The sequence below is a fragment of the Rasamsonia emersonii genome, assembly GCF_000968595.1.
Source record: "Rasamsonia emersonii CBS 393.64 chromosome Unknown ctg1118621760155, whole genome shotgun sequence".
Taxonomy (NCBI): Eukaryota; Fungi; Ascomycota; class Eurotiomycetes; order Eurotiales; family Trichocomaceae; genus Rasamsonia; species Rasamsonia emersonii.
In genome coordinates, this window is record NW_013563164.1 from 43,948 (window position 1) to 68,007 (window position 24,060).

The 24,060-nt window shown below is 51.3% G+C and overlaps 7 protein-coding genes across 7 annotated transcripts; 2 read left to right on the top strand and 5 right to left on the bottom strand.

The window, feature by feature from the left end:
- Positions 1-724: 724 nt before the first annotated feature.
- On the bottom strand, positions 725-2,664 carry T310_4732 (UDP-glucoronosyl and UDP-glucosyl transferase family protein; the record flags this gene model as incomplete). Its single annotated transcript, XM_013472384.1, has 5 exons — positions 725-757; positions 791-816; positions 1,057-1,220; positions 1,288-1,953; positions 2,021-2,664. 5 exons carry the CDS (start codon positions 2,662-2,664, stop codon positions 725-727), a joined length of 1,533 nt encoding a protein of 510 aa, XP_013327838.1.
- A 755-nt stretch (positions 2,665-3,419) lies between these two features.
- Positions 3,420-4,742, bottom strand: T310_4733 (Alcohol dehydrogenase (NADP(+)); the record flags this gene model as incomplete). Its single annotated transcript, XM_013472385.1, has 5 exons — positions 3,420-3,489; positions 3,690-3,834; positions 3,891-4,271; positions 4,329-4,625; positions 4,679-4,742. 5 exons carry the CDS (start codon positions 4,740-4,742, stop codon positions 3,420-3,422), a joined length of 957 nt encoding a protein of 318 aa, XP_013327839.1.
- Positions 4,743-6,671: 1,929 nt separating this feature from the next.
- On the top strand, positions 6,672-7,616 carry T310_4734 (Inositol oxygenase; the record flags this gene model as incomplete). The annotated part of the gene is made up of 1 exon (XM_013472386.1): positions 6,672-7,616. One exon carries the CDS (start codon positions 6,672-6,674, stop codon positions 7,614-7,616), a length of 945 nt encoding a protein of 314 aa, XP_013327840.1.
- A 2,148-nt stretch (positions 7,617-9,764) lies between these two features.
- T310_4735 (Siderophore iron transporter) lies at positions 9,765-11,818 on the top strand (the record flags this gene model as incomplete). Its single annotated transcript, XM_013472387.1, has 6 exons — positions 9,765-9,908; positions 9,962-10,048; positions 10,095-10,596; positions 10,650-10,742; positions 10,788-11,170; positions 11,255-11,818. The coding sequence occupies 6 exons, from the start codon at positions 9,765-9,767 to the stop codon at positions 11,816-11,818; spliced, it is 1,773 nt and encodes a 590-aa protein (XP_013327841.1).
- Positions 11,819-13,081: 1,263 nt separating this feature from the next.
- Positions 13,082-16,938, bottom strand: T310_4736 (uncharacterized protein; the record flags this gene model as incomplete). The annotated part of the gene is made up of 8 exons (XM_013472388.1): positions 13,082-13,128; positions 13,189-13,296; positions 13,419-13,507; positions 13,550-13,559; positions 13,639-13,647; positions 14,001-14,124; positions 14,191-16,472; positions 16,557-16,938. 8 exons carry the CDS (start codon positions 16,936-16,938, stop codon positions 13,082-13,084), a joined length of 3,051 nt encoding a protein of 1,016 aa, XP_013327842.1.
- An 845-nt stretch (positions 16,939-17,783) lies between these two features.
- Positions 17,784-18,906, bottom strand: T310_4737 (uncharacterized protein; the record flags this gene model as incomplete). The annotated part of the gene is made up of 5 exons (XM_013472389.1): positions 17,784-17,899; positions 18,020-18,160; positions 18,270-18,333; positions 18,397-18,767; positions 18,825-18,906. The coding sequence occupies 5 exons, from the start codon at positions 18,904-18,906 to the stop codon at positions 17,784-17,786; spliced, it is 774 nt and encodes a 257-aa protein (XP_013327843.1).
- Positions 18,907-20,119: 1,213 nt separating this feature from the next.
- On the bottom strand, positions 20,120-23,647 carry T310_4738 (uncharacterized protein; the record flags this gene model as incomplete). Its single annotated transcript, XM_013472390.1, has 2 exons — positions 20,120-23,195; positions 23,253-23,647. The coding sequence occupies 2 exons, from the start codon at positions 23,645-23,647 to the stop codon at positions 20,120-20,122; spliced, it is 3,471 nt and encodes a 1,156-aa protein (XP_013327844.1).
- Positions 23,648-24,060: the final 413 nt, after the last annotated feature.

Genomic DNA, 24,060 nt, shown 5'->3' on the forward strand with positions numbered 1-24,060 from the left:
CAAGAAATATAACAAAGGATAAAATGATTTCATCATACATACGTATACGTATACCTACCTACCTACCTAACTAATTGAGTCCTCTTCGTAAGTTGTTTTGAATCGTCATTCTCAATGACGAAAGAAAAAAGAATAGTAATATTAGTCGGTATTTTTTTTTATTTTGTTGATGTTTGTTAGGGTTATGCGAGATACTCCGTAGATTAAGATATTCCCGATACAACATTACAAGTTACAGCAGGGAATAAATAGGGAATAATACTCTGCGAACAATGCAAGTTTAACAGGGTTGTTTCTTTCTTCAAAAAGGGAGGGAAATGTTGCTTTCTTCTAGCTAGATTTTTTTTTTTTGAATTGAGGATGAAAAATTCTATTTTTTTTTATTTAGCTTTTTTTGTTTTATGCGGGTAGCGAGCGGGTTGTCTCAAGTTTGTTCTTAGGGCTAAGGCTATTAGGTAGGGCTGAGTACCTACCTAGTAGACTCTAGAGGTAATACGGAGGTACTCCGTACTCTGTAGGGCTAAACCTACAGAGTACCTTCCTACCTACATCTACCTACGTATCTACCTACGTAGAGGCTACAATACCCGTCAACCGAGACCGACAATGGTCTGAGACAACAATCATAATGATATAATATTGTCCTTGAAAATCATATCTTGTACGCGATACGCAGTTTGTTTATCGTGTACGGAGTATTGTTATTGTCTTGTCTGACAGTCAACTATTTCTCGTTAATGACGTCATGCTCATTTATCTGTTTATCTATATATAGATTTCGTCTGCTTACAACATCCTTTGATTTCTTTTCGTTTTCTAGAATACATGTGACGTCATCTTAAATTAAATTATCTCCGCGCAGTTAGTTCTGACTGTCAAAGTTCATCGGATCCCGCAACTCCAGAGTCAGATCCGGGCTCAATCCCGACAGGAATCTGAATCTGATTGCTGCGTCGAGGGCGGCCGCTGACCACCCGCACAATCTCCCTCGCGGCGACGACCCTCCCCGCTTGCTCCCTCGACGGCGTGGCTAGCGCTCGCGCCTTCTGCCGATACCTGCTCGTGTGGAGGACCTCCAGAATCGCCTGGCTGACTTCTCCGCCTCTCCAGGCTGGCGCCGCGTGCCGGTTGCCCCAGATTCCGACTCCGAGCCATTCCGCTCGTATGGCGTAGTCGTAGGTGTCGACCCACATTGGGAGGAGGACTTGGGGGTTCCGGTACTAGAAAAACGTTAGAAGGTATGATATGGTATGGTATGATATGATGTGAGATGATATGACGACAAACCCAATTGCTTCGAGAAAGGAATTCGCCCCCCCGTGGTGCACGTAGCAGACGATGTGTCCGCTCTCCAGTATCGATGCCGGATCGGCTGTCAGCCAGGACTGGATACGCACTCGGCCTGTGGACAGGAGCGAGGAAACCTCGTCTGATACAGTGCTGTTCGTGCCACTGAACAAGTACCCTTCGGAGGCGTCGATGTTGTTACTGTTGTCCTCCGTCTTCAGCTTCCACAGCACCTGCACCCTCTCATCCCCATCAAGAACCGTCCGGATCGCGCGCATCATTTCCGTCGCGTCCTCCTCGTTGTAGAACGTATGGCTGCCCAGGACGATCAGCACCGTAGGCGCCCGCGCCAGCCAGGCGGCGAGGTCAGCGTCCTCGTTCTCGACCGCGTCCAGCGCCATGTAGATCGGCCCGCATGACGTGACGTGCTCCGGGAGCGTCATCGGATACTCGATCTCCGGGGACGAGGCGAGCAGGTAGGGGATACGGCTCTGTCTGTTGTACTGGAAGAAATCCGTCGGACTGGGGATGCCGTGCGCCTTCACGTAGGTTGCCAATGACCGGGCCTGCTGGCCAAAGATCGTTACCCACGTTAGGCGCAGCGTGAGATAGATGTTCGCCGGGATGAGATTCCATGGGACTGGATAGGCGTAGGCAGAGGCCAGTCTAGAAGATTTCAGTATATCATAAGTATATCATAGGGAGGAAAGAAAACATAGAAGTCCTTTCTCACGCTGGATAATGCCACCATATCCTGCCCAGCCCCTGCCCCGTCGCAAAGGTATCCTTGGCCGAGTTCGGCGAGAGGAGGACGTGCGAGCGATCCAGCGCCTGCACAGCGCCAATCCCAGGAGCGAAGAAGGTGTCGACGACGACGAGGGCCGGGTCGACCTCGGCGGTGATCTGTCGGAGGCTGTTGCAGACCTCGACGTATTCAGGACCCGTCCAGGGCACCATCGTGTGCTCGATGATCCAGAAGAAGGTTGCGGCGCCGCGCAGGCCCGGAGCGTGGCGGATGGTGGCCATGGTGACTCCATTGCGGGTCACGGCGTCTTTGTACGACGTGGCCCGGATAGGATGGAATGTGATGCCTTGGACGGCGGTACCGGCAGCAGCATCTGAACCTGAAATATTTCTTATTGCCTGACGGGAAACGCGGTCCACAGCGTCTTCGAGGGCTGAGAAAGAGGCAAAATGGACTTGTATCGAGTCGTGGTGGTTGACGATGAGGGCGTGAGCGGTCGCTAGGTGGACATTGGCCTGGCCGCGTTCTGCATTGGCGATGAAAAGCACCTTGGGAATGGAGTCATTATGGCCAGAAGACAGCACGACAGAAGAGATGAAAAACAATAGGACCACCAGCAGAGGCAGAAACATGATGTCCAGTTGAACTGGCTAACTAGACGAACTAGCTGTTGAAGTTGAAGGACGGCAGAGAACAGAAGATAATACAAACCCAGGCAGAAGGGATTCACGGCACTATTCATCTTGAAAAGAGGACAAAGAAGAATCACACCTACCTTCCCCTCCATTATTGCAGGTAATACATACACCCGTAGGTATGCACATGCATTCAGGTATACGGGACATTCCATGAAGAAGCAATCCACCCTGCTCAGTCCACGTAAGTACAGTACGTATATGCAGAGATGTTGTGTAACTTATCCTGCCCATGCCATGACTCTGTGCATTGATCAGATAATACAGCAGACCTGGTGCTGATGATTATTGACAAGAATGGAAGCTGTCATTCTTTCGATTCCAGATATGGTAGTCCACGACCAGACCACTCAGTTTCAGTTGAGAGATTGCAGAGAGTACTCTTCTTCTTTTCCTCTTCTTATCATCACCATAAACGCAGTTAGTTGGTAGATACTTTGAATAATGCAGCATGCTGATCTTTCCTGAGCTTTGCTACCAGGCCGTTTTATCCATTCCTAAGGTTGCAATTAATTACCTTAATCAGGTAGTAAAGCTTCCCGATCTGTGACGCCCCTCATATTATTGGTTAATTTTTGCTTCTCCACCTGCTTTGATAGGTACCTAGGCATTGGAGAGTGGACGAACAGCACGAATATCCACGCAAGTGGATTCAATTGAATTACATACGTTGTAGGAAGGCTACTTACCTATCAGGATTGGTCAAACTGGTCTTTTTTCTTGCTTTCTTTTGCTAAATTTATACTGATCAAACACTCTGGTCTAAATAAATAAATAAATAAATAAAAAAATAAAAAAATAAAAGAATATATTTCGCTCTATCTACATGTCGTCACATCTACAGTATTTACTTGCTCCATTCATCATATTTCTTCATTCCGGTCCAGATCCAAGCTGGATGACGTGCTCACCACGACTTGTCCGGAAATCCAAAGTCGACGCCGAACGGAGGGTCGACATACCGTTTGAAGGCCTTCTTGGCTAACAGCTCGTCCGAGTACTTGGCGATCGTGGCCATGTCCGCCTCGTCGAGTTTCACCAGGTTGCGGTTCGCTTCGATGCGAGCGGGATTCACTGACTTGGCCAGGACGGAGGAGCCGCGGGCAACTAGGGAAAAATGTTAGCAGGTATCCTGACGTTTATTTGGATATGACGATACGTACTGTGCCAACTCAACAACACTGTTGCCGGGCTCACACCCTTCCGGTTGGCCACCTCGACGACCGCATCAGCCGACATCAGCGGGCTGCCCGTGCTGCCCAGCGGACTGTACGCCGTCACGTGGATGCCCTTTTCCTTGCAGAAATCGACAATCTCCTGCTGCGGCAGCGCCGGGTGGTTCTCGATCTGGTTGACGGCCGGCACGACGGACGCGTGCGGAAGAAGCTCCTCCAGGTACCTCTTGCTGTAATTGGACACGCCGATGGCCTTGACCTTGCCCGTGTCCAGGAGCTTTTCCATGTCCTTCCAGGTATCGACGTGGTTGTGGGTGCGGATCAGGTCGCGGGAGCCGTCAGGCAGCTTGGGGAAGAGGGGGTGGTTTCCTAGACAATGTCAGGACTCGGTTTGCAGTTCGACGGCGAGTAAACAGACGACTGTACCATTCGGGTTCATGTACACCGGCCAGTGCACCAGATACAGATCGATGTAGTCCAGCCCCAGATTCTTCAGACTCAGCTCCAGGTTCTCCTGGACCCGGCGGGCGTACGTGCACCACAGCTTGGTCGTCACGAAGAGGTCCTCCCGCTTCACGATGCCGGCGTCAATGGCCTGGCGGATTCCCTTGCCAACAGCCTCCTCGTTCTGGTAGCAGAAGGCCGTGTCGATGTGGCGGTAGCCCACTTTGATGGCGTGGAAGACTGCATTCTGGACTTCTTCGGGGGACGACTGCCAGGTTCCTAGGGAGCGTCAGCATGATCGGCCAGATAGGTAAATGAAAGAACGCTCTTACCGAGTCCCAGGGCGGGGATTTCCGCGCCCGTGTTGAGCTTGAAGCGCGTGTCTGAGACAGCCATGGTGGTATATTCTACTGTTAAGGAACACCAATCAATGAAAGCTGGCAAGAGGAGGAAAGAATCAGAAACGAGGGATAATTGTTCGAGATACTGCTTATGTGAAGCCTTTCCCCTCTGCCCCGCGTCGCGGTGGTCTACATCGGCTACTGACCCCCACGCCCCACGGAGAGTCCCTCCCACGGAGTGCGACCCCCACGGATGTCCACCTATGAAAGGGCCTGGCAGGGGTACTCCGTAGGGTTTCCGTAGGGTTCATGGGGATTATCCGTCAATCAGAGTCAGGTCCGGAGGACGGAAAAATTGTGTACTCCGGAGTATAAAGTGCTGACGGAGTAAACCCCGAAAGGTGAGCAGTAGCCGGCTTTTTTAAAACAAAAAACCATTTTTTGACGGAATTTAAGTGTTTTTTTAACCACTTTGCAGGTTTATAAACCGTCTCATTACAAAACAATGTCTAAAAATAGTTATTTGATGGTTTTTATTACGTAATTTTAGATTTTTGTAAAAACGTTAGACTTTAAGAAATGTTAGATTTTGGCAGCACCAGAATAAGCTTCATAATATCTCTTAACTACAACCTCAAAAATTTAGACAGTTTAGATCGCCTAGTTAGAGCAGCATAGAAATAATAATGAAAACCTCATTTTCTTCTTAAAAAGTACTCCGTAGAAGCTGTACTTTGAGTCCAGCCGTTCTCAAATAAATCATTCATTGTGGAAAATTACTCCGTAGTAGTCAAATATTAGTCAGGAGAATAAGGGAAAGGTTATTTTTTTTCAAGAAAAAAAAGTCATGATTTTTTTCATATAGTATAGCGAGTATATTTATTTTCTCACGTCTAGACCGTCGATCAACGGTAGTTCCAGAGTCCAGACCCCGGGGATCCGTATGGTACCTGAGCAACTTCTGCCATGTGACCATCTCCGTTCCAAATACGGAGTAGTTTTTTTTCCAGAAAAAGGGGTAAGTCAGGTGACTACTCCAGATCAGCTGACTTTACTATAAATAGTACAAATTAAGTTCCGTCATTGCGTCGTCACGTGCCTTGTCATCCTACGAAAATTATGGGGAAAAAGGAGGGAAAAAAAGGAGAAAAAAAAGATACAGCAAGGAATACGGAATTTGTTGGCCGGCCTACTCCGTACAGATGAGACTACCTACTGCAAGAATATGATGAGGAATGTAGTATGGGAGAAACCCGCCTGGGAAGTATATCGAGTAGATAACGTAGGCTCCGACGGGACGGAAACCCGTAGGGCTTGACGGGATGAAAAGTTACAACTTACATAATGGAGACAAACTCCGACAACTCCTACAGTGAAACACCGCCAGCAGAATCGACTTGTCCACGTCAATTGCTGACAACACAGCAGTCAGAAACAGCTCTCCCACCTGTTCAATCACATTCCAGTCGGAAATTGGTGACGGATCGGGTAATGCCCAGCCCAGGCCCTGCCGTTGCCGACGAGGCCAACTGATTGGCGGTTCGGAAACCATTTTACCTTCAGCCCCAACTTCCCCAGATCTCGCTGTTTTTTCCTCCAGATCGGTCTCGACGCGGATTCTTGCCATGCCATCCAGACAAACTGTCGGTCACGACCCCAGTCACACCGTATGTCTCGGGTTTTGGCTCGCCTGTCAATGATTGCCACCGGGTCGATCCTTCCTGGCGGGAAGGGCATTCCATTCACCATGGATCACGCGGAGTGACCCGTCGAGAATAGCAAAGGTGGATCGATGGAATCTAGGTTCCGTCGATGCCAGCGTATATAAGTCGAGTCCTGCTCAGGATGTAGCTCTGTCATCTTCAAATCACCAGTCCATCGCTTCTTGAGCGCATTCGCCTCTCTGCTCAATCATCCTTTCACTTGTTTGATACCCTCTTGACATCTGTTTGCTAGACAGTCTTTCGCCATTACAGTCGACACCATGGCGCCCGTTGCCATTGAGCCAACCTTCCAGAAGCGCGATGGCCACGCCCTAGAGGACATCTCTGAGAAGATTGACACTGTCAATGTCCTCAAGGCGAACATGCAGAAGGAGCAGAAGGAGCGAGGCCTCTACGATGAGACCGAATTCGACAAGAACAAGGACAAGTCGCAGTTCCGCCAGTACGAAGAGGCGTGCGACCGTGTCAAGAACTTCTACAAGGAGCAGCACACCAAGCAGACGGTCGCCTTCAACCTGAAGGCTCGGAACGAGTTCCGCTCCAAGACTCGCGCCGAAATGACCGTGTGGGAGGCGATTGAGAAGCTGAACACCCTCATCGATGAGTCGGACCCCGACACCGAACTGTCCCAGATCGATCACGCGCTCCAGACCGCTGAGGCCATCCGCCGCGACGGCAAGCCTAGATGGATGCAGCTGACGGGCCTGATCCACGACCTGGGCAAGCTGCTTTACTTCTTCGACGCGCAGGGCCAGTGGGATGTCGTTGGCGACACGTTCCCTGTGGGCTGCGCTTTCGATGACCGGATCATCTACGGACGCGAGTCGTTCAAGGACAACCCCGACTACGGTCACCCGATCTACGACACCAAGTTCGGCATCTACACCCCAGGCTGCGGTCTAGACAACGTCATGCTGTCGTGGGGCCACGACGAGTACCTGTACCACGTGGTCAAGGACCAGTCGACGCTGCCGCCGGAGGCTCTGGCCATGATCCGCTACCACTCGTTCTACCCGTGGCACCGGGCGGGCGCGTACCACGAGCTGATGAACGAGCACGACAAGGAGATGCTCAAGGCGGTGCAGGCCTTTAACCCGTACGACCTGTACAGCAAGAGCGATGACCCGCCGAATGTGGAGGAGCTGAAGCCGTACTACCAGGAGTTGATCGACGAGTACTTCCCGAAGAAAGTCATCAAATGGTAGACGGGAGTTGGGAAGGAAATGAGATGAAGATTGTTTACGATACCCAAACTGCTGAATTGTGCTGAACTTTTGTTGTTTTCCTTTTTGCCTTGTTTGTTTTGTTTTGTTTTTCATGTTTCGGGCATGCATTGCTACGGTCATGGGATAAAATCATTCGACACGACAGAAAAGTCCTAATAATTGAGTTTTCATCTGGCATTCGTCCATACATAGGTAACCACGTAGACTGTTGGGCACTGACCTCTCCTGTAGAATTCACTTCTATAATTCAACTTGATGGCACAGTAGTGATAGTACTATTGGCGTCCCAACAACCTGGTTAGCAGCTACAGCTACCATAGGTACTAAGCAAGCCACTTAGCCACCTAGCCGGTACTATGAAGCCACATGACCAAGGTTTACGCGTAAGTAAGTTCACCGCCAAATCGGCAATTGCGAACGGTTGGTCCCTTGGAAGACCCTTAGTTAGGTAATTACCTAAGGTAGGGAGGTAAATTATTAATACCCGTTACCAGGGGAAAGGAACCTACCTTCCATAAGAGGAAAGGGGTCTGTCTTTCCACGGGTTCTTTCCTTTCAAATTCCCACGGTTCCGGGGTTTCGGATCTCGGCCCGGAGAGGAGAATCCCCTGGATCAGGAAGGAAGGACCACAGGTTCGGACGGTGTACTGCAGATTACATGTATGTACGTACGTACTACTGACATAGAATTTCAATTATGCAATCTCCTCCTAGCTGCTGGAAAAGCGTCTCATGCTGTCGACTTTGAGTCCCTGAGTCAATCAATACTGCAGGTTACACCCCTTCTACTAGATCGACCGTTGATTTTGTCAATCGATTCGCAAGATGAAAAGAAAAAAAAAGAAGTGATGCGGCAGATTCTACCTCTTTCGTAAGGCAATATCAGCAATGTTGCAGATTGGGAGACCTGTCAAAGTGCCAACTGTGCTTACTGCTATCCGTATACGGAGTACTCTGCACAATTGGACTAGGAGGTCAAGAATCGGAGAGTGGTGGGCACCAAAAAAGAACTTATATACGGAGTACGTAAGGAAAGTACGCCCCTATTTACAGAATAATATTTATATCTGTTTGTTGACTAGCAGGGAGGTGTGCTTACCTCCCTACAAGATAAGCATGATATGGATTAATAATAGAATAGTCCCCATACTGCTGGTTGCCATGTCACACTATGCTGTAGGTCAGAGTCCTACGGCCATGTTTGCATAACGTAGCTTATAGAATAGCCATACGGAGTACTGTAGCTACAGGATAGGTAGGTATAGATAGATATCTACTCCGTAGTGGACGGGTATGATTTCCGCGTGATCTTGGCTTGGCGGCCCGCGACGATCCGCCACTCTTTGTGAGTGGAGAAGAAGTCCGCACCCCATCTCCGTCCTCCATCCTCCGTCCGCAGAGGATACTCCGTACAGTGGAGCGGGATCATCTTATCATTCGAGTGGAGAGATGATCTGGTGGTGACAAAATTGAAGCATGGCAGGATTACGGTATTATCTCTTGCAATGTTGATTTTGTCAATTACTGATCATTCTGCTCCAGGCCCCTTTCTTCGCTCGTCCCTTTTCTTGGATGTCTTGCTCGCGCTGATCAGCGATCTGATTGGCTGTTGGCGTGGTAGGATCAAGTCAAAGACTCGACTCCGTGCTCAAGTCTTGCTCTCCTGTCTCCAACATGACTATGCCCTTCGATACAGGCATCTGGGTTGCCAGGCATGTTTATTTCCTAATACGTGAAAATTGTTGGAAAGGAGTCTGTCTGATCCTGGTCGTGTTGTCCTGTTAAGCTCCCTGGACCGTGCATGCGCCAAGGACATGGCGACATGCAGACATGAATCGCCTAGACGTGCACTAGACAGGGGTCTAGTCTTGTCCTACACCGTGCCAATTCTTGTCACGCCGGGTTATGATTGCCCCGATCCTGCCTCATGTCGAGCGTCGCTAGCCCCTCCTTCGCGGCACTAGCCAAAGATCAGATTCTGCATCTCTCCTAGCTCCTCAGATCTTACTTGCATTACTCTCTGGTAGCCTCGACTCGTCTCAGTCTGCAGGTGCATGGCGGAGCAGTCGCTTTACTGCAGATAAACTACAGTGCTTATTTTGAACGCGCGGTTGTGAGGCTCGCGACATGGCGCTCGACGACAAAGACTATCCCCGCGTGCTGCATCTCGAGGATCTCCCCCATGGCTACTACCGCAGCGTCAAGTTCATCGCGTCGATCGCGGGCGTCTGCTTGATGGCCATCAGCTTGTATCTGGGGTTTGTGTTGCCGGTGCGTCCTCAATTTCTCGAGTGCGCATGGCGTCAGGTTTAATGCTCGTCTAGGCCAACACCTTGTCCATCATCAACGAGGATATCGGTCCAGATCCGAATTACGTTCTCATCTCGACCGCCTACACCCTTGTCAGCGGGGTAAGTATGTCGAATCATCGAATAGAATGCGGCTAATCGACTGCAGGTCGGCCTCCTCCTGGTCGGCCGGCTGGGCGATGTTCTCGGACGACGATACTTCCTCATCGGTGGCCAGACGATTGGCTTTGTCGGTGCCCTCGTTTGCGGCCGCGCCCAGAACATTCCCACTCTGATCGGAGGCTCCGTCCTGACGGGACTGGCCGCCGCAAACCAGCTCACCTTCACCTTCGTCGTGTCCGAGCTCGTGCCCAATAAGTACCGGCCGATCGTCAACAGCGGCCTGTTCGTCGCCGTGCTGCCGTTCGCCGCCTTTGGGCCGCTGATTGCCGAGCTGTTCGTCAAGAACACGGCGCAGCGCTGGCGCTGGAACTACTACCTCAACGTTATCAGCTGCGGGCTGTCGGCGCTGCTGTTCTTGTTTTTCTACTTCCCGCCGGGGTACAGCCAGCTGCAGCGCAACGTGTCGCGCTGGGAGCAGGTCAAGAAGATGGACTATGTGGGTTTCGTATTGTACTCTGGGGGGCTGGTTCTAGTTATGCTGGGATTGTGTAAGTACAGCACATCGTTACGATCTGCTTGAGCGACTCGCTGATGATGACAGTATGGGGCGGGAATTCCTACCCGTGGGATTCGTCCCATGTCATCGCGACGCTGGTCGTAGGATTCGTATCGCTGGTTGCGTTCGTCCTCTACGGTAGGCTGCCCGTGCTTCCTTTTTGTCAGCTGCTAACTTGAACAGAGGTATTTGCCCATCCGGAACAACCGCTGCTGCCGACCAAGATCCTCAAAAACAAAAACTACCTGGCCGTCAGCGTGGCGTCCTGCGTGGGCACCATGATCTACTTCTCCATGAACGTGCTGTGGCCGCAGGAGATTGCGGTCCTCTATCCGAGCGACGCGGTTGAAGCGGGCTGGCTTGCGGTGAGTTTAGCATATCCGTATGGCCTGTATACATGTACTGACGATGTAGTCCACCGTCGGCTGTGGCGTCGTCCTCGGAGAGATCCTGTCTGGCGTGTTGATGAAGCCGCTCGGGCATGCGCGATGGCAGTTGTTTGGCGCGACCGTGTTCATGACGGCGTTCATGGGCGCGATGGCATCGGTCAACCAGCACCGGCGGTCGTACGGAGTTGCGGTGAGCCTGGCTTTTCTCTCACTCACTCACAAACTCTCTTTTTCGTTGGTTTCTGCTGACATTGATAATAGTTCACCTTCCTGGGCGGCCTAGGCGTCGGCTGTCAAGAGATGGTCTCAATCATCATGTCCGCGCTGGTATGCGATCCGCAGGACATCGGTCTGGCGAGTGGACTTCTCGGATCGCTGAAGCAGGTCTCCGGGACGATCGCGACAGCGATCTACGTCTCGATCCTGCAGGGGCGCATCAAGCAGGAGCTAGCACCGACAGTGACGGCGGCAGCACTCAACGCAGGCCTGCCGGAATCCGACATGCCAGCGCTGCTGAAAGCCGTGACGGCGGGGGCCAGCACGGCGCTGGAGTCGGTGCCGCACATGACGGCGCAAATCGCGGCAGCTGTGGGTGACGCGCTCCAGACGGCGTACTCGAGGTCGTTTCAAACGGTGTACCTAGCGGGCATTGCGTTTGGCGGCGTCGCCACGATCGCGGCCTTTTTGACGCGCAGCATCGACGACCGCATGACGTCGGAAGTAGCGCGGAAGCTGCGCCATATCGATTCGGATGGAAGTTTGGCGGGGGTGGAAAGTAATGCAGCGGCGGCAGCTGCTGCAAAGCAAGAGAAGGAAACATGCTAGTAGTGGACCTATTTGGTGACTCTGTTTTGATATTGAAAAATCCCTTCAATTCGCTGTTTGCCATATTTATATTTAGGTTGATATTACAAGTGATATGTAAGGATATTGTACATATATTTCAACAAGTCAACCGCAATCAGAACTGAACATCCTCCCTTTCTTTCTTTCTATCTTTTTTTTTTCAAAAAAAAAAATCCCCTGCCTACGTTCGGTAGGTACCTAGGTAGATAACCTAACCTAATCTAATCTAATCAATCGAATCAAATAATCAATCATCGCATCTCAACTCGATTCATGCATGGGTCGGCGATTCGATCGATCGTCTGTTTCCATTGACCTCAGACCTGGACTGGCTGGACACTGTCTACCGTCTATACAGGCGTCTAATTATTTATTTACTGTCTACTGTTTACAGTTTACTAGTAATTTTACTAGTAATAGTCCATGGGCATGGACTGAACAAAGCCCAGCAAAAAAAACTGAAAAAAAAAAGCTAAAACTAATAGTAATCAGGTAGGTAATACTGCAGATGCTGGACGTGCGTCTCTCTCTCTCTCTCTCCCCTCCAGGTCAAGATCAGCATTGCAGCAACCTGATGGCAGGCAAACAAACAATCTGCAGGCGGAGCAGGGCGCGCAAGTATTCCCTAGGTAGGTAGCTAGGTAGGTAGGTAAGTTGCCAGTGAGTGAGTGAGTGACAGTCTTATTATATATTATTATATATATAGACAAGAGAAAAGAGAGGTGCATGCAGCATGTCATAGACATAGATAAAGATTAATAGATAGAGATAAGTATATTTCCGAATATGGAAAATCACTCATGTGGGTCTATCTATATTATATATACAGTACAGCAAGATTGTATATACAGTTATGCACAGAAAGAAAGAAACAATAATACGAATGAACATGAACATGAACTTGAATTTCGATAATAAATAACTAATATCAGAAAAAAAAAACACAGTCCGATAGACCGATAGAAAGAAAGAAAAGAAAGATCGACGTCCTTTAAATAACCAATAACCACTATAGGTACTCCGTACCTATGAGACGGCCACGAGTCAAGTCAGCAGTAGCATTAATATTAATAATTAGCTATTTATTCCGGCCGACGTCCTGGTCGGTCGATCGGTTGGTTGGCAGGTATAATACTTAGTAGCCTGTGCAAAAGCACCAACTAGGTACCTAATAAGTAGCCAGGGATAACCCTGTATATTATTACTGTATATGGTATACGGCAGGATACTTACTCTGTACTACTACTGCAGGCAGCTCAGCTCAGCCTGTTCAGTAACAGTACTACTGTCTAGTATACAGTAGTAGTATAGACAATGAATACCTCTACCTACGTACCTACATAACTAACTACATCTATGCCATCTGAATAGTCTCGCTAACAGATTAGATTCATTCGCTCTTCGCGTCAAGTCAGTCGAGTCAGTCGAGTCAGTCAAGTAAGTCAAGTCTGTCAAGTCTGTCAAATCAAGCAAAACCCACACCGGGCAATCAACCAATTAATTAACTAATCCATCAATAAATAAATAAATTAATTAATTATTCTCTCTTAAATGCACCAGCTGTATGTACAGTACATACAGAGTAGAATACACAAATACAATACTACTACTCCATAGAAAGTAGATTTTTTTCTTTCTTCAAGGTAGCATAGCAGGATAATACCGTACCTATACCATATCATCATACCTGTAACCTACCTAGGTACCTACCTAATGAACCCTAATGAACCCTAGTACATACCTATGGGGAAGAAAAAAGAACTGAACTGAATTCATCACGGCATTCCCTACCTAATTACCTGCATAACCTAGCTAGTAATCACTCTGTAGTCATGTCGTAACACTACCTGTATACCCATGCCAAGCGAAACAGATTGTTCAAACTCTTACAGACCTGAAAAGAGAAAAAAAAGATCAAAAGAAAGAAAAAGAAAAGAGCAAAGCAGAGAAAGAAGATCGTGCCTGGAAAAAAAGCAGATAGTACAAATCTCAAGAAAGAAAAAAACACGAAACAGACACAAGACAAGACAAAACAGACCAGAACAAACCAGAACAAACCAGACAACCAGACAATCAGAACAATTCAGAACAATTCAGAACAATTAAACTCCAGCTGCAAGTGAACATAATATACTCGTACACTCGATCGATCATGCCTGACAAGTCCAGGAATTGCAAGAAATGAAATGCAACTCAACGCCAACGTGCCTATCTGTCTGTCGTAGGTCTCGTCTCCTGTCGTCAATTGTAAACGTGACATCTCCCTGCCAATCACTCAACTCCCCCTGGATACATGTATTCATGTATGTATGTATGTATGTATGTATGTATTAGGTCGACTTTTTCCTCACCAGTCGATCGGCTCGATCCTCCCCCGCTGTCGCAGCCACCGTCCACCCGTAACCTTTCCACTCGCGCTCGAGCGAAAAGTCGTGGAAGATGACCACGTCGCGCAGCTTGTCGCCCTCGCGGACCTGGCTTTCGCGCCGGACCACGTACTCCTCGTATCCCAGCTCCTTCAGCTCGGCCGGGTAGTCTCCTTCGTTTCTTATTTTCGGGTTTTTCTTCGCGTACGCCTGCAGCGCCCGTAGCCGCCGCTCCTCGCGCTCCTGCAGAATCGCTCGCACCAGGTCCAGCCCTAACACCCGCCGCTGCCGCATGATGCCAAACGCCTCGCGCAGCCGCTCAAACGGCAGCGACAGAAACACGGCCGACGCCAGCGTGCACTCCCGGCTCGGCTTCTGCTCGCTCGCGGACCCCATCGACCCGAACTTGACCGACGCCAGCTTGGGGTTCGCCAGGATCGACCCCGGCACCGTGCGCAGGTCCGCCGGGATGCGGTCCGGCATCGACGTCGCCTGCGCCAGTCGGTCGAAGTGGAAGACTGTCGGCAGGCTGCGGATCATGAACTGCAGCGCGGCGCTGACCACCTTGGGCGCCCACACCTCAAGCACCTCTTTGTTGAGATTGTCGTGAATCGGGGGTGCCTTCACGTCCGGCGCTGTGTTGGCCTTCTTGCCCCGGCGATTCGTATTATTATTATTGCGCTGGGGAGGACGCTCAGAAGAGGCATTGCTGTCGTAGCTGACGAGAAAGTCCGCCGCAAACAGCCCGAATTGCAACGCCAGCTGCAGCGTGTCCCACTCGATCAGCTCGATCACCAGCTTGAACCCCGTCTCGAGGATTTCGCGGTTGTGTAGAAAGGCGCCCGATACGCCGTAGCAGATGGCGAAATCGATCGTCGCGCCCTTGTTCTTGATCGAATCGATCTCGACGGGGCAGCCCTCCCAGCCGAGCGCCTTCATCGTCAGCTGCTTCAGCCGCGGTCCGTCCACCAGCGGCAGTCCGTACAGGTTCTGCAGAGCCGTCTCGAATGCTCGTGCGAGACAGAATTTCCTCCCGGAGATGACGTTGATGGCGTTCTTCTGCTCGAATGCGGCTTTTCTCTTTAAGATCGACGCGAGCACCGGGCTCTGCGCCATGAGCACCTGGTGAACCCGGAACGTGATCGGATAGAACATGTTCTCCATCGACGTCAGCACGATCTGCGCGTCGGTGAATTGCTCCCCTTCGAAGGAGCGGAGGAGGTGCTCCGTCAGCGGCAAGACCTCCAAGAAGCTGCACAGAGCCAGGCGGATGTGAAAGGGAGAATCGGTCTCGTCAGCGTTGGCTGTCGCGTTAGCATCAGTATCGATACCAGCAGTAGCATCAACATCAACATTGGTATTAGCGACAACATTAGCGACAGCATCAGCTCTGGCATTGTCATCAGCTTTAGCACTAACATCAGCGGCGACATTGGACTGAGCTTCAGCTTGAGCTTCAGCTTCAGCAGGGTTAGCGTCAACACAAACAATCGCATCAGGAACAGTCTCTGGGACCACAGCTGCCGGCTCAGCTGCCACTTTTCCGCCGGCATCGTCTTCCCCCGTATTGTCTCCAGACGAGGTTTCGGCCGCCTCAGTCTCGCTGGAGCTCGTGTCCGACAACTCTGATTCGTCATCAGACTCATCCTCCGGCTGGTTGCGCTTGGGAACGTCCACGGAGTGATTCTTGCCGCCATGCTCCGAAGACGGGCGGCGGCTTCCGTGAATTGTCTGTGGAGAGATATTCAGGCCGTAGTTGGCAGGCGGAAAAGTGGAGGGCTCTGCACCGCGATTCTCATACCGTCCGTTCTCGTGATACGGCATATGAGGACCCGGGCTCCAGCTACTAGGCGGAGGGCCGTACGCAGGAAAGGAGGAATGGTATGAAGGAGGACCGGAATAGGGCACCGGACCAGGCATCGCATGCTCATGCGGAGCGTGGTATCTAGGCTGATACGACATGTAGCCATGCATTGGGTGGTACGACGGACTATGAGGATACGACGGAGCCGAATACCCGTTCGCTGGTGGATTCGATGGGAAGTACGACGGTGTATAGCTCCTGTGCGGGGAAACAGGGTTGTGATGCGCGTAGGAAGGACCAGGAACGCCCAGGATATCGCCGCCATTCGAATGAGCGCCTTCATGATGATACCAGTATGGCCCTACGCTCGGCTCGGGCATCATGCCATGACGATTGGAAACGGCGTAAGAGCCATCTGAACTGAAATTGCCGTCTGCGTGGCGTGGGTAGGCGGGATCGGTAACTGAGCAGCACACAATCAACTGTCAGTCAGGTTGCGCAAACATTGAACTGAGAGGTTTCAGCAGGGACTTCGAACAGTATTTACCATATCCAGTCTCAGTCATTGCCGCAGTATAGATAGGAGACGGGCGTGGCCCATTCACACCACCGAGCCCGTTCGTCCTCCGATTCTCGTACGAAGTCGCAGTTCCTGCACCATTGACAATCACCAGCTGATTGTGCCTCGCGGGCGTAGTAGTAATCGTATTGCTGAGCGCATTGCTGCTCGAGATGGAGACGCCGTTGGATCTGCGCTTGGGCTTCTTCTTGTTCTTGCGCTTGAACTTTTTAGGAGGCTCTTCTTTATTGTCATTGTTATTATTATCATTATTTTCAGGCGCTCGACAGACAGGGGCCTCGGAGGCCGATCGCAGAGTAGGACTTGACTGCGTCCGCCGTAGGTCAGAAGCGACGGTCTCGTCAGGCATCGTTGTGATATTCAGTTCAGCGAGTGCTATCTCCACAAAAAAAAAAAGGTCTGTCAGTGATTGAAGATAGATAGATAGATGTAGACTGATCCAAGTCAAACAGACCTAAGTAAGAATAAGCAGAAGAATCCCGGCTATGTGCAGATGAAGTCACTGTCTCCGTTGAGCAGGGGACTGACAGCGGCGCGCAAGAAAGAAAACACAAAACAGAACAGAAAGGACCAACGAATGAATGGACAAGAAGAAGAGGTCTACCAAGTCGCCTTCACAGCCAAAGACACGAAGCAATAGGCAACGACGACTCTGTGGAGCCGTCCCAGTAAGGAGGAGACTGTTTCTGCTCACAGACAGGACAGACGTCCCCCAAGACAGGAAGCAAAAACAGTGCTTTGGCAAAGCAGATCCTGTAGAGGAGAGTTTTTAACGAGAGAAAGATGGGATGGATGTCTCACGTGCTCTCGAGATGAGATGAAATGACAAGAGAGAGATAGGGCAGTGAAGACACGTGACAAGAGTGAGGTGAAGAGTGAGGTGAAGAGTGAGGAGTGAAGAAGAAAGAAACAAAAACAAAAACATCCACGTGGACGAGAAGAAGATTATATACTCTGCCATAACAGCTTGATCAGTCAGCGACACGTCTGTGTCCGTGTCCGCAGGAAGACGTGTTGTGTTGTTTTGACCGGAGTGCGCCGAGAGAAGCTGAACCAGGACACATGAAGGAATGGTTGTTACTGCGTCAACCATGATTGATTGCAAGGAGTTCCATGTGGTGGTGAATTGGGATGATTAATCTGGTAGCAGTGATGACAAACCAGATGTATATGGAGGATATGAGATGAAAGCCATCAGACAGAAAATCTCATCACAGTCAACAGGTCTAAAGTAGCAAATTCATAACTTGGCCTAGAACAGCAAAATACAGCAACTCTATCTGACTGACATTCAGGTGAAAGCAGAAAACCTAAACGAAAAATCTAGCTAGTGAATTTCTTCGATCATCTAAGATAAGATATGCTCCTTCAACGTCGACTTCGTACAGACTACTCCACTCGAGAACAAGTATCATAGCCTATACACTTACAAATGGCTCTTATCATTACATTCCTTCCCGCACGACTTGCAACGCCACCACCGTATGCCAGGCTTCGAAGTCCTGCACTTGGCGCATACGCGTCCAGAAGGAGTCCGCCTAGCGGGGTCTTCCTTCGAGATACAAACACAGCTAGAACACACTATGTGGTCTGTCTTTGAACACTTGCAGTAGGTATAGTATCGACGCGTCGGGACCCGGACTTGACCGTTGTTGAAGCACTTTGAGCAAAATGGCTCACACCCGGAAGGATGCTTGATATGCCAATAGCGGCGATTCCCAGCATGCAGGGTTACCCAGCATGCCTGCGTTTGTCGTCAGAATACAAAAAAAAAAAAGTGATATCAAGCAAGTACCGAGATTCTTACCTGACAGACTTTGATCCCACAACCAAAGCAGGACGTCGTGTATCCCGGGCATGTTCTTTGAACGATGTATTGGTGATCGTTGCGGGTAAATCCCAAGACTTTTCGGTACGCCTCTTTACAAGTCAAGGCCAGATTCAGGATATCTACCTGGTGACTGTGCTCAGCGAGGCAAACGACAAAAGGATACGCGGATAGCAGGCGCACGAGGCGCGACTTGGACTGCGCCCTGGTGACCGCTAAGGCTTCCAGAGATCGGGTCACCGTGATCGTGCCAGACTTCTGTAAATCAGACATCTCATAATCCCTCGAACATACGCTACCACGCGGCTTCCTTTTGGCACGGTGTACGACTCTCTTAAGCCGATCATGCGCTGCCCGCCAGAGCCATCGTCCATGCCAACAGCTTGGGCAATGCCCCAGGAACGTACGATCAAGTTCCGGCCTGCGAAGATCGTAGCGTGTTGACTTGCTCAGTATCTGAGCTATTCCCAAGAAAGACACGACTACCATTATGACCCTGTCACATCCATCTGATGTCAGTAAAAAAAAAAGAGGCTGCTTCCGTGGCGAAACGCTCACAGGACACAAGATTCCATAATCAGCACAAAGACCGTCTCCCGACAGAAAGCTTGAGCAATTTTGCTGATGGCGATCGATGGGTCGGGTGGCTCTACTAAAACCGCAAGGGCTTCAAATAGAGTCTTGTGGTCTTTTCTTCCATCGGAGACTCCCCACGTCATTGCATCCTGACACTGGTGCATGGACTTGGGAAGATAGCGTGTCCGTGTCGCGAAGGAGAAGCAGATAACTGCTGTTGCGATGAGATCAATAATCACAAGTAATACCAGCAGGCATTTGGAACGGATCAATCGGAGATACCCCCCTATAGTAGACCACGCGAAGAGGAAGAATCCCTGCCCATTATTCACGTCTCTCTTATCAGCGGCGTCTTCTATGAAATAGAACTAAGACTAGTCAAGCATACCACGACTCCCGCGGCGTGCTGTGCATCTTCGAGAATGCTCAGGTGAGGTATGGTTTGAGACCTGCTCACTGCTGACGAGCGAAGCTCCGTCAAATTGTGGAAAAGATGTAGCGCAAGCAATCCATATGTGAACGCAAATGATCCGAGGAGTAGCTGCAAAACCAGAAGCACGATAGTTTCTGGAGGCCACATGAAGAAACTGTAGGGGAAGGGGGGGATGATATCCCACCCAAACGTCAGCTCTGGGATGTTCTGGTAGCAGAGATCCACGGGAAACAATAAGTAGAAAATATCTTCCCAGCTCTGTGCAAAAGCGTACATCGACATCAGGATTTCGTGAGTCGGCTTGGACTACGCCAATATGATGTCGACTTACCGAGTCGCTAATGGATGCCTAGGCAGCGACGCACACCAGGCTGAAGTTGGAACTGCTTAAGAGAAGCACCTGTCGTGGGAATCAACTTCGACAGCATAACAGTTCACATAAAATATTTATATTTTGAATAATGATAACAAAAAGGATATCCTATGTATTCGCTAAAATAACAGGTCCAGGTATATAACACCGAATCACAGAGCGACTGAACCCACAGATATCCGATACAAGAATCAACAAATCGAAACTCTTGAACACGCAAAGCATGAAGAACCAGGCCATGAAGGACAGTCGAACTGACAGAGATAAAAGGAAAAAGCGCAACGACGGACAGAATTCCCCCCCAAGCTGTGGCCGCCACATTAGATCATTCCTCCTTCGGAACGTTGATGATCACCGGACGTTTTTCGCAGTCTCTGCCGCGACAAAAACCGCCTCTCATCGTCGTCATCCTCAAAGGTACTCCGCTCCTCCGCATTGTCCTTGCCGGACGATGCAGAAGATTTGTCGCCCTTGAGAGCATTGAGGATGGTCTGTGTGGTGGTTTGACGTCTTCGTGGGTTCATTGGAGGGACGGGAGGCGCTTCCATGCCATTGCTGAGGCTGGCCCCCGGGGGTAGACCAACGGTAGGAACGTTCGAAGTGCTCGAGACAAAGGTGGGTTCCGATATCTGCGACTTGTCTACCGTTTTCTTGGGAAGGCCGTTGCTTCCTGAGCTACGTTGGGCAAGACTGGCAAGCATAGTGGACGAGGGAGATAGCCGGGAGGGTTCTGTGTCGGTCTCTGGCAATGGCGGCGTCGTATTCGCAGCATAAGGAGTCACGGGAGAAGGCCGGGGAGACTCGCCAATGAAGTCGAGGTCGAAATAGCCCGGGGCTGCGGCGCGGCTGTTGCTCCGGTACCTTCCAGCTGATCGTTCATAGCTAGTCCGATCGTTGGATTCCAGCGATGGACGAGCCGACGCCGGAACGGACGGCGGCCCACGGGGCCCGTGTTGATGATCTTCTGGCTGATGACCCTCATATTGGCTGACTGCATCCTCTGCGACCATTCCCAGATCGTCCCGAGGCCTCGTCCGACTCTTGGATCGTCCAGACGCGGAATTGGACCGATCTCTTCGGCGACTGCCAAAGGAATTCGGAGAAGGACCTCGACTTGAACTGGATTCTCGAGTCTCCTCCCGGCTGGACCGCACTCGGGACGAAATACCGTGACTAGAGGCGATATGAGGGGCACTGGAGTTGGAATGTTTTCCCAGGCTGTGCGCCGGCTCTTCTTCCCTCGAGACGAGAGACGGAGTAGACGCATTCATCGGCGTACTACTGCCACCAAGTCCGAACATCTTCAAGCCCTTTGGTTGAGCAGGGTCCTGCTTTGAGTCCTGCTTGCCAATTGGGCTGTGCTTGACAGACCGATTCTTGAGCATGGCAAATGCGTTCCCGGGCTTACCATGGCTGAGATCGGGGGTCTGACGCCCGGGAACAGGGCTGCTTGACCGGCTCTCGATGTCCCCCAGGTTCCTCAAGTTCTCCTCGACCCGCCTTCTTCGCTCTGCTAGCACGCTGGCAAATTCCTCCCGCTCCTTCTGTGTCTCGGTACTTCCGTCTCGCTTGTGCATGTGCTTGAGCTCATCCTGCCAGGACTGCCCGTGGTTTTCTGCCCGAGAGCCGGCCCGCGATTCGTTTTGTTCGCGAAGGGCAGCAGCCTGATCGCGTAGCTGCTTTGCCCTCATGGAGAAACTCGAGGCTGCTGATTGGATTGCTGGTGCCGGAGCAGGGTCACAATGCTCTTCGGCAGCCGCCGGTTTCTGGCCCATTGAGTCATCAGACTCGTTGCTACGGCTGCTCGCAGGGGGGTGCGGCTCTTGAGAAGGCGGCTCCGGGTGCTGTTGATCCGGCTGGCCTGGGAGTCTCGGCGACGGGGGAGGATAGATGGACGACACATTACTGTCATGCCGCAGGTGAGTGCGAATCAAGCCACTCAGTCCCAGACCCGACGGCCCTAGCGTGGGGGAATCGGGGGCCTTCTCATCCGAAGCCTCTTCCGGGATGGGGGATGGCAGACCATCCGTCGCCTGGTTCACTGCAATCGTATTCAGATCAGAAAGGTCCGAATATCTCACTTCCGGGATGTCCTGGACTTCACGGGCGGATTGCTGGGAATAATTCGACTCCCTTGAACCAGGGCGAGACCGGAAGGCTGGATGGATGCCATCGGGTGCCTGGGATGAGGCGGACGGTCCCTGTTTCGCTGGACCGTCATCATCCGCGTCGCCCTCCGAGTCGCTGCCACTGAGATTCATCAAGAAACTGTTATGCGTGGCTCGGGTCGGAGATGGGTCCCTCACGCTCGACGCCCTGGAATCGGGACCGTTGTGGTGAGCTTCACTGCTGTAACGAGACGAAACCGACTCGGCCTTCGATCGATAACTCGTGTTCGAGAGGCCCCTTGGCCGGGTAACACCGTCCGGCTGGACCACACTGTTGGTAGGCGAGCGCCGTCGCAAGGGAGGGGTGTTCCGGCCCTCGTGCATTTGCAGCTGACGACGGCTGTACTGCTGCTCATCAAACGGGGTACTGGGCTTATTGAAGAGCCCCATCGCCGTCGCCTTCCCCCTGTCATCGGGGTGCAAGGCGGCTGCGAGGGTGGCGGCCTCCTCTGTTTCGCTCATCGGGGGACTCAGCGGAGGCATCGAACCGTACCCGGGATTCGAGCCAGCAGTGCCGTTCGTACTGTCTTGATGATGGGCATCATTGGATTTCTGCGAGTTCGCAGACAACGGAGGACTGTTGCCCTGGTAAACCGGCGCTGCCTGGACGGGCGATATTCGTGACGGCCGCTCTTGAAGGTTGGTCGTGCTCTTCGAGAACGAGCGGTTCAATCGAGGAACTTCGGGGGTTCCCGCTCCAGCCCGTTGTCGACTGATGCTTTCCAGTCGACTCAAGGTGGAGGATTGTTGGTCCTGCACCGCCTGAGCGATACCTTGCCCGTAAAGGCGACGAGCCTTGGCTACATGGTTCGGGGGCGGCCAGCTGGGTTTGTTAGGGGACGTGGGAGTATTATTGCTGGTGCCCAGGGTCGAAGATGCCTGCTGGCTTCCTGTGCTCGACTGCTCATCGATCGAAGTGGCCGCGGTTGAGGTACGGCGATTGGAATTGCCCGAGGTAGTAGACGACGAGGTCGTCCGCTTGGTCGAGAATGCGGGAGAGCCCTCTTCCAAATCAGGCGACGTCGAGTCCTGCGGACTGTCGGCAGTCTCCTCGGCCAGCTTTTCTTCCCTTTCTTTTAGCCTCAGTCTCTGGAAGGCCGAGAGAGTGACATCATCCTCATATACTGCGCGGCCCCTCAAGCCTTCGGAGCTGGAGGCATTGGCTGGGACCTTGTAAACCTTCTGACGCCCTCCGAAGAGGATATTGCCCTCTCCCGTCGGTCTCTTTCTGTTCATGATACTGCCAGTATAGGACTCGTCATCTTCCGTCCCGTCCGACACATACGAATCGGATCGCCCCAAGGCCAAGGAAGGTCTACCATTGATCGAGGATACTTCTTCGATATCAGACAACAGGCTGGGGTTGTGACCAAAGAGGTTCAACCGGGAAGCGCGCTTCGGAAAGAGAACGCTATCGTCATTGGCTTTTCCAACCTTGGTGGTGGGATCATCTTGCTCTCTTAGCATACTAAAACGGGCTGACAGCTTGGGCATGAGAAGACTGGTCCGGAACTGGTCCGTTGAGGGCAGAGCGTTTTCCAAGTCAAACTCGGGCTTAGGCTCCGGTTCCTCTTTCTTGCTGTTCTTCTTGAAGGGGTTTGGCATCGAGACAGGGGAAGGAACGGCATCGACATCCTCCACGGTGTCCTTCCCCTTCTTGTTCTTTCTGAAACGATTCATGATTGTAATCGGATAGTCGTTTTGGTCCAGTTGTGATTAAAGTAGTCGCAGGTCCGTAAAAAAAAATAAGAGCAGACAAAGGAAAACCAGGTCTGGTGTCTAGTAATCGCCAACGACGGCGGGAAAGGAGGACACAAGCGAGTGACTAAATCAATGAGCGGTGCATTCGAGAGATAGAAGCAGGTCCAACAACTGACCTGTAGAAGAGACGACGATGACGAACCAAGGGTCCCGCTCTGGAGGAATATAGGTCGCACGCCTTTCTCAAAGCCTCATACTGTATAGAATGCACATGGCGGGATTCCACAAAAATAGGTTTCGTCTCGAAAGCCGCTCTCCAACTGCGATGATACGAATACGATCGAGAAAGGAAAGAAAAGGAAAGATTGGGGCCGGACAAGAGAATATTACAA